The sequence below is a fragment of the Choristoneura fumiferana genome, chromosome 12, assembly GCF_025370935.1.
Source record: "Choristoneura fumiferana chromosome 12, NRCan_CFum_1, whole genome shotgun sequence".
NCBI lineage: Eukaryota > Metazoa > Arthropoda > Insecta > Lepidoptera > Tortricidae > Choristoneura > Choristoneura fumiferana.
The window spans coordinates 6,457,540-6,470,032 of record NC_133483.1 but is presented as its reverse complement, the minus strand read 5'-3'; the positions used below and the strand labels follow the sequence as shown (position 1 = coordinate 6,470,032).

Below are 12,493 nucleotides of genomic sequence, written 5' to 3'. Positions count from 1 at the left end.
CAAATATTTGGCCACTATAGTTATATTCGGTATGTTGTGCAGATTGAAATCATAATTTTGAACTGGGAATGAAGACCCCTTTGTCACGGTAACAAGACCTTGACTACCTAGATAACCAACGACCTGATCTGTTAAACAATCGACGTCCTTAGTGAATCGTTGTAAACTTTATCTACAAATCATATGAATTTTAGAGATTTTTTTTCTCGTAGTATACGTACTAGCTCGAATTTTGTATGGTAATTAGAACTATTGTGAATTGTGCGCTCGCGAGGCAACTTCGAGCTAAAACGTACCTTTTACTAGAAAAAGATTTTTTTGTAGTTGTAATTTTGAAGTAATTTTGTTTTTATGAAGGTCTTATTTTACGTCAGCATTTAGATGTAGAACCGCCAAGGCAGCAAACGACAACAACAAGCAGCAAGCAGGAAACGGAATCTAGCGAAAGTTCTGAAGAAGCTAGTTTATAATATACCTACCTAAATACTGGAGCGTGCTTTTGGCATTCTACAAAGAATACCTACTTTGTTTTGTAAACACAAAGTATTTAGAAATTATTTTAGTCACAGAAGCTTTTCTTAGGAATCTCAGAAAACCACAAAGACATGCCATTCATCGGCATGACGCTGCTGGAACGTACTTAGCGTCATTGTTGCTAGAATTTTAACGTAAATAAATAATAACTCAATGGAAAACATATTTGAGATACGCCATGTTTATTTCAAAATTCGTGCTAAGCGTGCAGGTTAAAATGTTTATTCAAAATTATATTTGGATTCACGGGAACACGACATTCAAATTGAACCGTAACTTAGAAACTAATTTTCGACCCTTTTTCGAAAATTTTAGATACTTTGCACTTCGAAGAACAAAAAAATAAGCTATTTCCCTATGTCAATTTTAAGAAATGTCTCGTTAGTGCGGGGTTTCAAGTCATAAGCCAATAATAATAAATTTAATAATAATAATAAATTTCAAGACTATCTCCAGTGCTTTAAATTGTGTACGTAATATATTAGTCAGGCAGTCAGCCATTTAGTCACGTTACTCTTTTAAACTTTTAAACGTCATCATCATCCACCATCATCCTAAGAGACATGTTTGTTTTTAATTATTAACACCTGTAGATAAAACTGCAGATAATTAAAAATAAATAAGTACATATAAGATGATGACAGACATTAAGGAGGATCAAAATCAGCAGATAATTCAATATAAACGGTGTAAGATGACGTATATTTTGAGTAGGCAAATGTCCAGTTTGCCGTGTCGGCTTGGAATGTGATACCCGCCCAATTATAATAAATCAATAGCTACCAAACTTTATAAATCAGAAATCAAAACTAGATCAATATAATATTCCAATCAAGACAACTTCGAAACAATTAGCTGTACATCAAGTGCGACGGTTCAGGGGCGACAGAATACTAAACTTTACTCCAATTAGCCGAAAATAATCATGACTGACACTGAAATATTCTCAAGAATACAACCTATATGAAATTCACGGCGACTTTCAGACGATATCAATGAAAACGCGAATTTCTGATGAAATTATCTAATAATTAGAGTTCGCGTAAGCTACTTATATGATTACTAGTAGTCAGTACCGAATATAAATGGGGTAAAAACGTAGTAACGAGAAAGAGGGAAGAGGAGAGGAGACTGTGACGCGGGCTGATTCACTAAAGTACGAGAAATTTTAGAAGGAGGATTTAACTTTGGCAAACCGAATACCTACACCGCATTGTCTAATGTTATGTTTAAACGGGATAGTAATATTGTCATCTGTTTTTTTTTAAATGCCGCCAAACTAAATACGTATTACAAAATACATACATTTGGCAAACGAGGATTATCGCATGAATTCAATTAGTACCTACATAGAGTGCATATTTATTATTATAACCACGAAAATCATAATAACGTACTTACGTGTTTTTCTCAGTTGTCACCATTTACAATTGGTACAGAGAAAGAAGCTATTGTAAAAAAGTCATACAAACTTTTCAGCTGCCGGTAATTTTTATTCAGTGTATTTGTGTTATCATACAAATGGCATATCTGTACCAAATACAAGCCAATCCGATTGTCAGAAATGAATGAAATTCTTGCAAGATTTAACGTCAATAATAAACATATACAGACAAACATTTCAAATTAAATAAAAGCTCGTAAATATTTTTAGAACTTAAAGAAAATTACAGTTTGACAGGCGACTACTGAAAACACAAGTGCAGGAAATACGTACATTTTTCAATTTGATCGTTCAATAATTGCTTCTTAGCTACAAATATCTGTCTCTCTTTCTCCCTTTTGTTATTTAGGGGAGAAACAAGGTGAATTGGTATAGTTAATTGTTATGAGCCTCCGCAAGGTAACATATGAATCAATCAATTAATCCTTTTAGATTTAAAATAATCACGCTCACAATTTTACATTCTGATTCCGATAGTACGTTGCTTATCAAATTGTTGTGTTTGATAAGGTTATTCGTATTGTAGGTGTTGAGTGTAGGGGCGCGAGGCATGGCAAGGCGGGCGGCGGGCGCCTACGTGACCTAGGCGGCGCGCGTCACGCTCGCAAGGCCAGAGACCTCCGCCACGGTTCCGTACAAAACATTATCAGACGCGATAACCACATTTTAAAGGCCGCTTTGTTTATAATCGGCGCTAGATTTACGCTATTAGCACCAGAAATATTTAGTTTACACATTGTTGTGGATATCAGAGCGGCATGCGCTTATACGGCGCGAAGTGAAATGGGAAACTTTGTTTCATTATTATCAAGCCGATAGGGTTAGAAAATAGGTTTTATTTGCGTCAGCTTATACCGATAGTAGGCTATTGCCCTCATTGAGCCTGCTGCTTGATTTTGTTTATAAAATTGCAGAAACTATTACCTGTCTCAATAGTTTTATTTTATGAGTTTATCTGGTTTATTTTCTTCCATTTTACAAACATGGTAATAAATAAATCACTCAGTTGGGAGTAATTTACATAAAATTTTACACCTAACCTTACCCGTAACGACTGCATTTTCCCAACTCTATGTAAACTATCATAACGTCACGGAAATACAGCACAGTTATTGTAAAACGTATTCATTTCCGCAAATGAACATGCTAAGGCTAGCAATTATTTTAAAGACAGGCATTGGAATAGCAATAATACAAGATAGCCTTAAGTACAGTATGGCTCCCATCTCAACAATAGGCCTAGAGCTGTCTGCGAGAATGATACACAAAAACATTCTTTGATACACGACAGCAGTAAACACTATGTCATTTAATGAGGTCCACGAATAGCCGTTACAAAAATAGAACACTAGCATTGAGGAGTATTTTTAAATCATTGTAATTACTCTAGTTAGACGTGTAACTGTATCTAGTGGCGGCATATATTTTTCAAAGGCCGGATCTACGTCATACTACGAGGCTACGCGGTGCCCTCCGACTTTTAATGATGGCACGTCACGCACACGAGTAATGCCACAACCTTAAAAAAAAGTTATTCCCAAATGGATCTAACCGCCGCCGTTATTGGCGGCTTTTATTTACACGTGCATAACGTTTGAAACACATTTAGTATTCTGTAGTAGCCACGACCCTAGAGTACTTATACCGCGCACTCAATTGTAATGTAAATGTAAAAAAAAAAACTATTCCATACGTAATTTTTGCAACACGTTTTCAACTTGCGGACTCCGGCGAATATTAAAACAAAACATAGCCGTGTTCTGGATAAAATATATCCGTAGGCCTCTACTGAAAAAAGCGAACATGTTACGTAAGCAAACTTTTCGTCTTTTAATTGGAGTCTTCTTGTTAGAGCACGCAGAACACATAAAATCCGCTCATTTTTATTGTTAAAAATAGAAATTTGGAGAAACCGTGAGGTAAATTATGCTACTTGGGAGGTTTACCGTAGGGATCGTAATTTAAGTTTACTAACCGGACCCATATCAGGATTTGTATACGAAATCAGCGGTAGAATTCGGTTAGTAAATCTACGTACGGAGTGGCTAAGCCTAAGGGGCTTATCAAGTTTACCACAAGTAAGACCGGTCCTCGGTAGGTCTCGTGCCGTGCAGCATGTAGCATACGACCGATATCATTGTGACGTCAAGGTGATCGATCCATTCACAAAGGCCTCACTCAAACACACATACAATAAAAATAAAATACATAGAATAAAAATCTGGTTAATACCGCAGTTGTAGCATTCTATGAACTATACCAGTGGATAAATAGACTAGGTATGTTATAGTCTTACTTTACAATCAGAAAACAATGACTGTCGGTGGAGTCGTATTACTGACGTTAAATAAGCCTTAAACATCGCAAAAGAAAATGAATTTATGGTCTGAAGTCGGAAATTGAATGTTGAAACTTCGTAAAACGTAAGGGATGCGGAATACGATCTATCAAGAAATCTGTATCTGACTGCCTTAGTAGATAGAAAAAAACCGTTGCATCTTTAATTTCTTTCACATAAACATTTAACTCAACCGAAATGAAATCATAATACAAACGCCCCGAAAGAAGTGGGAATTTTTCACGTCACACACAATGCTTAGATGTTATCTTGCCCGAGTTTCTCAGACCCACGTTATTCTATGTATCGAAGCTAGGACCTACAAATGTCATTTTTTTACCCAGAAAATGATAATATTTCATCAGAATTCAGATTTTATTGTGTATTTGGTGGTTTTAACTAGAAACAAGTTATGTTTCAAAAGTTAAATTAAAATAATAGAAAAGTTTTTTATGCATATTTAGGTACTTTATCTAATCGTGAGTTGTGGTAGACAGAAGAATACTCCGCATGAATCAACCTGTTCCTCGAAAGGTAATGAAAATTATCTCACTTGATTTTGTAGTTCCTATGGTGTTAAAATTGTGACTCTTAAAAGTATCTACTCAATGAAGAAAAAAAAAACAAAAATTTTGTTATAACTAAAACGCATTTGTGTGTAAATAATATGGCCATGTGTCGTGTCCTGAACAACCGTTCGTGATACTTAACTAGTCCAAGGGTCAGATCTATTTTCATTTCCTAGAAAATGTTTCAGGCGCTTTGAGCTCCAAATTTGCCCTTTAAATAGCTTCAATATGTTTTGTTAGCAACCACTAAGTACTCTCATCTCGGCTGCGGTTTCATAAGCCACGCCTCCTCTGCCCTGGTTTCATCTCGCCGGGTACGCAGATTCAGGGTCTATTGTCCTTGACATATCAATTTTAAGTACGTTAAAGCCATCCAATTCATTCATACATATTCATGGTAACCATTTCATAATTAGCTAAGTGATATGTATTCACTGCAAGTAACGACAGAGAAACGCAGACAAGCAGTTTTGCTATCTTAAGCACTAACACTAACACTAGCACTTTAAAGGTAACCTTGCAAATGTTGTTATGTTTTTAATTTTTTTATAATGTATTAAAATAAAATGAGTAACACACCCACCAAAATAATTCTTTTCACTTTTAATTCAAGGGGAAAATGTTCTCAGATCGAGCTAATCTTAAAAACCGAAACTTGGGATCTTGCCTAAGAATCCAAACAAACTCATTAAATAAATAGGACGTGAGATGAATAATAAGTAAATTCAAGATATTGACTTTGAAGCGAGGATCTAATCCATCTTTTTCCAGAAATCATTAAAACTTTTGCCGATTCAAAGGGGCTTTATATGTGAGATCGAATATCCAATATAACGCAGGTAATATTAACAAACATTTCAGCAAATACAAACAGGTAGGTGGAATAATATGCTCGGAACGAAAAAAGTTAACCTTTAATAATGGTTTGTAAAGAAAGGTACTTCTTTGGTGGAGTTGCCGACAGAGCAGGTGTGTGTGAAGTGTCACATTATTGCATGGTTTGTTTAAGTAAGTGATCGTTTTCTGCCTTTCAGGTGCCGCACAATACGGTCTAAGTACAACACAAAATGTTGTTATGCTGATGCTAACATACGAGCCCTAGTTTTAGTGCCGGTAACTTTCCGCGAGCCAACGGATAAAGCAATCACATAGCAAATAAACGTACAGCCGCAATAACTTCTATAATACGGTGTATAATCCGCTTGTAATACAGAGTTTTTCCATTCAATTTTACCGTTCACAGTGGACCTGAATAATGCATTTAATCGTCATAACATAACAAATAGAAGATTGCTTTAAATGTTTTTATTAATGATTCAAACGTAACATTAGCGAAATCGGTCCAGCCGTTCCTGAGTTTTGCGCTTAGGTTAGTAACACTAACGAGGTTCTTGATACGAGGGCTCTTAAAAGATACTAATAAATATCATGCTCAAAATAACGGCATAAAAAGATTATTACGTTCGCAGAGAGACAATACTTCACAGTGATTTTCATAATTAATGTTAAGTTAAACAGTGATTCATTCACAATTGTTTATACGAGTAAAGCATACGTCACAATAAGTATGCGATAAACTAGAAAAAAACAAAACCAACTTAATTAACCTCTTGGGAGGTTATCCTGTCCTTCTTACACGTGCTCGGTTTTGAAAATATGTTTTTTTTAAAGGTGACGATATAAGCCGTGTTTTTTATATCCGTTAACTTCGGCAGACAAATCAAATCATTGTTATGAAAAATTAACTAGGTACCTGATAATTAACTTTTTTGACAAATTAAAAAAAATTTTTTTGAATAAAAATCTTGTTTCATGCATAAAATAGCTTCACAGTCATTATTAAGTCAAATAGTAAACTAAACAAACTTGGCAAGTGACATTGACGTGATACATAAGAGAGAGAGACCAAAAAATCCACTTGTTTAACTTTCTTTTGCTAAATATGAGTGAATTAAGAACGGATTAGTTATGGACTTTGAAAAAACGACATAAATTAAGGACCTTAAGGCTGTTTTATTGCTAATAATTAATTATATAACTCTTGATTATCTTTTGAACAGTCAGAGTTATGCCACTAGTGTCTTCGAGAAATTAACTTCGTTTGATTTGTAGATTGTCCCCTTCGAGTTAACGGAAATCAAAAATAACACAGTGTATAGTATATTACGCTTACCTTAAGTGAGGCCATATCAGATACGGAGCGATGTGTTTGTATAGTTTCGAGCTGGTCCAGGCACCAATCCAGCTCCTCAACTGTTTCTAAAGCCAGCTTCATGTAAGCTTCGTCTGTAACAAAACAAAATTTTCTTTATAATTTTTTTTTTTTTATAATACTCGATGAACTCCAAATAATATTTGGATTCGCAATATTTTCTTATCATAGCTTCGCTAAATACTAACTGGTATCTTAATAGTTAGAGAACTAATGTTAACCCCTCATGTTGCTTTATCGGGGTTTATAAATAATTGCCGTTGTAAGTGGCATTATTCTATTAGTTGGTCACTAGATTTAAAAAATCTGGCGGCAGTTTTCGTAAAAGATACGTTGTAATGCTAATTCAAGCCTTTGAAAACCTTAGATACACTGCATGTGATGCCATGTAAGGTGAATCAGTAATAAAAAAAATATAATTTTGTCAAAAAACACGTATTTTATGCAAACCAAGCTTGAATTCCCATCAAACGTAGCAGTTTGGCGAGAATATATAATGTGTAGTACCTAAGTTGTAATTTGAATATATAAATAAATTAAAAAAATGTTATTTTAAAAATCTACAAGTTGATGTCAATATTATGTCAATACTAAATTTTAAGTGAAATAAGTTTATTTAAATTTACAAGTTTTAATTCCACACCTACCCAACCACTGATAGACTCTGGGACAGTGAACATAACGAACGCTTAGAATTAAACTGACGCAATCCGAAATATTCTCATTTTAAAACTAAACCAGATTTTGTTTAGCACAGTTTATTTTGGAAATTCGAATACTTCGAATTGTGTCAATTTCATTCTAAGCGTGCGTAAATGAAATCTTTCAATAAAAAGCTTCCTGTAATTAAATGGAACTGGTGATCCGAAGTTAGACTCAATTTGAAATTAGAGTCAAGCGACATTAATTAATCTGGGAATAACATTAAAAGTTGTCTAACGATTTGAAAAGCAATACAAAATGATGTGGGTAGGGCTTAGAAATATTGTGAGGTTGTTTTTATTACAATGAAATATTTAGACAGAAAGTTAAATCTGATTTGGAAATTCCAATATCATAAGAATTCTATGCAAAATAAATTATCAACATTCGGCACGAATACCTAAATAATTTAAGAGTAATTTTCGCTGAATTTGTACCGAAAATTCGATTCAGATATTTTGTAACACCGTGTCCGAAAAGAGCGACCTTAAAATTTAGTACAATCAAATGCAGTAAAATATTTATCTGATACCTTTAAACGAACGATATTTTGTGTAGGTATTTGTTTACTTCTGGGATCACGGTGATGGCATAACGATTTCGATGAAATTTGCTATGTGGATTCTGGGGTGAAAAATCGATATAACTTGGCCTTATCTATGGGGAAACCGTCAAACCGGCTAGAACTGGACGAAACCAGCAATAGCACTATCTTGTTGATACATAGAATTCGGCGTCCCGTATTTTAAAAATTAGCGTAGCGTTATTATAAATCAATGGAGCTAATACTATAATACTAGTCGAGGTCCCGATAATGCGACCTTCCGCCGATTACATGTTACACGATGTTTATAACATTATGTTGCACGGCAAAGGCTCGTGTTGTACGTGCGTCACAGAGCTCTTCTTTCCAGATAGCTACAGATAGCTGATGAATTTTGACCCCCTATTTGTTTGGTCAATCTTAGTTACAGCTGAATAATCGATTGTAAGACAGATGCAATCTTGATCTTATCCGAATGGGTATTCCTTGGGTTTGGCTGGGAACGACACGCAGCGTCAATTTTTTCTCAGGTTTTTGTGATGTACTGTCGCCACATACTCGATGAGTGGCATGGAAAGTGGCGAAAAAAAAGCAGATACGTAAACTGGAGAGTCACGAATTACCATGCATACCATGTCATGCATTATTATGCCTATACCCATCGCCCTCTGTTTCTTTCGTCATAGCCGAAGTAACAGAGATGAGTTGCACGAGAGAGCACTGCGTGGCTGCTATATTATGCATCGCGATAACGGGATGACTAGAGCGTAGTGTTGTGAGAAGACTAATGTGCCGAAGGCACAACCTTTTTTATGTGAATTTATGTTTTTATACTTTTTTTACCAATTTTGAATAATTTTGTATGTTCTATTTGGAAGTCTCATTAAAAATAGGTACCAGATAACACGTGTTTTGCATTTAGTAGGCTCGCAGACCCTTAAGACCCAGTTTTAGCCTTAAGGCACCAGACCGTAACAACTAACCTTCAAGACTTTTGAACGAAGAACGAAGCTTTTAAGGCTCAAGCGTTGAAGAAGGGGAACTAAATAAAAATTATAAAAAAAAGAAAAAAGGAAGACGTTTTAGTTATGGTACGGTGGTACCTATATCACTGCATTTTTGAATTATCGTTACCGAATTACAATTTACTCTTTTATGTTTTTTCATTTAAATTATATTTATATCTTTAGTTTAGTAAAACAGGCGGGGCGGGAAGATTATTTGATCATATTTCCTTAATAGCGTATAAGGTTCTAATTAGGCTTTAGTTAATTTTATATCTTAAAGACTTAGAGGCTTAAAGATTGAGTTTTCTACGTTCGGCAGCAGCAATCGGGAGTAACAATTTGCTACTCGACTATTGTGGTTAAACGACTCTAAAGTTAAAAGAACACAAGCAGAGAAGCAGTGAAAATGCACGCGTTTAGTGAGGCGCAGGTTGACTTCTGCCCTATTATGTCTACGGGGACAAGGCACTTTATCGAGAACGTGGGTGTGGGGTGGGCTTTCAAGGACGATATGGTTTTATGTTTCTGATGTACAAATAAATCCACGCCTGCCCATTGTCGTTCGCGTGTAGTGGGGCGTAACTGCAGCGTGGGGCTGACTTTAAAGTTTCTGCGTTTACTATGCAATGATTTTTTGACGACCAGATGGCCTAGTGGTTAGTGAACCTGACTACGAAGCTTGAGGTCCCGGATTCGATTCCCGTGTCGGTGCAGATATTTGTATGAAAAATACGAATGTTTGTTCTCGGGTCTTGGGTGTTTAATATGTATTTAAGTATGTATCTATCTATATAATTATATTTATCCGTTGCTTAGTACCCATAACACAAGCTTTACTAAGCTTACTTTGGGACTAGGTCAATTGGTGTGAATTGTCCCGTGATATTTATTTATTTATTTAATGATTGTAGTTCAGAATTCAAATTTCCTTTTGATCATACCAATTTGCCAACCTGGCATTTTTTTTTTCAAATAATAAACTGACTTGTTAAACCCTGACAGGATAACTGCAAAATCTTTAAAATTTTATCCATAATTTATTTGGGACCCACACGAGATCGAATATCTGTCATCTCGTATGAAAATTCTTAGGGTTTTTTCAAAAATCTATCTTCTTCAATATAAATAAAAATGAATTGCCGAAATGTCTGTACGCTACGCGCATAACTACCGAATGACAGCAACGAATTAGATAATTATTTTTTTGTTGTGTTCGTTATTGTAAGGACAAGGTTTGTGCGTAACAAAATTTAAAAAAATACCGGAACGGGGGAAAAGCCGCGGGGAACAGCTAGTATATCATAAATTAGAGATCGTGATCTACCTTATATATAAGAAGTTAAGGAATAATTATTTTTTCTTCCAAGCAATAATAACATCCATCTCATTTTCCGTCCCTTTGGTCTGCTGGAAATTGTCGTTGAAAATGCGAAAAAACGATACTCATTCAATTCCCACCGTGCTTTAAAAATCAGGAGCAACCGCCAATGAAAATCTACATATTCATGTGTTTGCTAAAAGCACTTTTGTTTAGGTATATGCTGGTGAACGTTTCACCACTAGGATGTATTTTTAATCCTTATTCAAGAAAGTGGTTAGAAGTTAGAAGTTGTATATTTAATTATTTGAATTTTTCATGGCATTATGTCTGTCAATATATTATGATGTAATGATTTATGCGCTGGTCTCTTTTTCTGGTTTTTCTGTGCAACCATGTCTCAGTTTGTATTTTCGATATGTTTTTACGGGATGACCGTAAAAGTAACAAATTAGGAGTTGAAATACAAAAAGACTCCAAATAACCAATCATAATTTGATTGCTTAGTAGCGACATCTCTTGTCTGGGTAAGCGGTTAGTTCCGAAAGAGTGCTACGTCTCTCGATGAAAGCGAAACATAGATGTCGCTAGTGGTGCTGCTTAAGTAGCGTAGTGGAAAAAGAGCAACCTGATATATGTGTGCATAGGAGAAATTCGTGTCGTACTCCTGTCCAGTGGTAGTGTAGGGGTATGGCACGCAGCACGGAAGCTGAGGACCTGGGTTCGATTCCCAGCGCTGGTCTCTTTTTCTGATTTTTCTGTGCAGCCATGTCTCAGTTTGTATTTTCGATATGGTTTTACGGGCTGACCGTAAAACTAACAAATTTGGAGTTGAAATAAAAATGGAAAAAGACTTCAAATAACCAATCATGATTTAATTTATTATTGACTTTGACTCCTATGTTTGCTTTTGATTGTTCATGATAAATTAAGTTTTATGTTTCGCCGTATACAACGACTGTTATGGTGATTTTCCACCGGCGAGGCGAGACGAGACGAGGCGAGACGAAGATTGAAATTTGTATGCATTCCCGCGCGCCCGCCGCGAGCCGCCGCGAGCCGCGGCGGGCGCCGCCTTACAAATTTCAATTCTCGTCTCGCCTCGCCGGTGGAAAATTACCTTTATATTCGTAACAGCGAAAGAAATGCGTATTAATATCAATTATCACATAAACACCGCAGATACAGTTACTGACACCTGAAATATGAAAACAAAATCATACCTAATCTAAAACATCGTAGGAACTTATCTAATATTCGTATTGAAATTAAATGTTATTATTGTGAGTTAATGACATTATTTTTTATTTATTTGATTCATTATTATATTAGTTATTAATATGAATATTACTATTACTTTAATATTCGTATTCTTAATTCCCTTATGCTACTTATTTAGTGAAATATTTTGTCTGCTCCGACAGGTCGATTATTAACCTTTTCAAACTTCTTCAAAATCTAAATCATTCGGAATATAGGTCAAAGCAACTGACAGAGACAATCTAGAGCACTCTAAAGTAATAATTATTTTGTTTAGAAATTAAGCGCATCGTGCTTATTGTTGGGGCGATTAGCAGGTTAACAAACGAGCGTTTTTTTGGCTTGTAGAAATATGTTGTACTAGGTTAGCTTTTAAGAAACCAAATTCCCAATCCGCACTGGGCCCGCGTGGGAACTACGGCCCAAGTCCTCTCATTCTAAGAGGAGGCTTGTGCTCAGCAGTGGGACACATATAGGCTGGGATGATGATGATGAGGTTTTAAGAACTATATGAAGACGTTTGTAACAATTTGCGAGTTAATTATCATTATCAGAAAAATATTGA

At 35.5% G+C, this 12,493-nt stretch overlaps 1 protein-coding gene across 15 annotated transcripts in view; it reads right to left on the bottom strand.

Annotated features, from left to right (window-relative positions):
- The window catches only part of dnc (phosphodiesterase dunce), a 551,064-nt gene that overhangs the window by 29,866 nt on the left and 508,705 nt on the right, over positions 1-12,493 (bottom strand). For all 15 annotated transcript variants that reach the window (XM_074095100.1, XM_074095096.1, XM_074095099.1 and 12 more), the window contains one exon: positions 7,059-7,171. In XM_074095100.1, the coding sequence (XP_073951201.1) occupies positions 7,059-7,171 (113 nt within the window). The remainder of the gene's footprint in view (positions 1-7,058; positions 7,172-12,493) is intronic.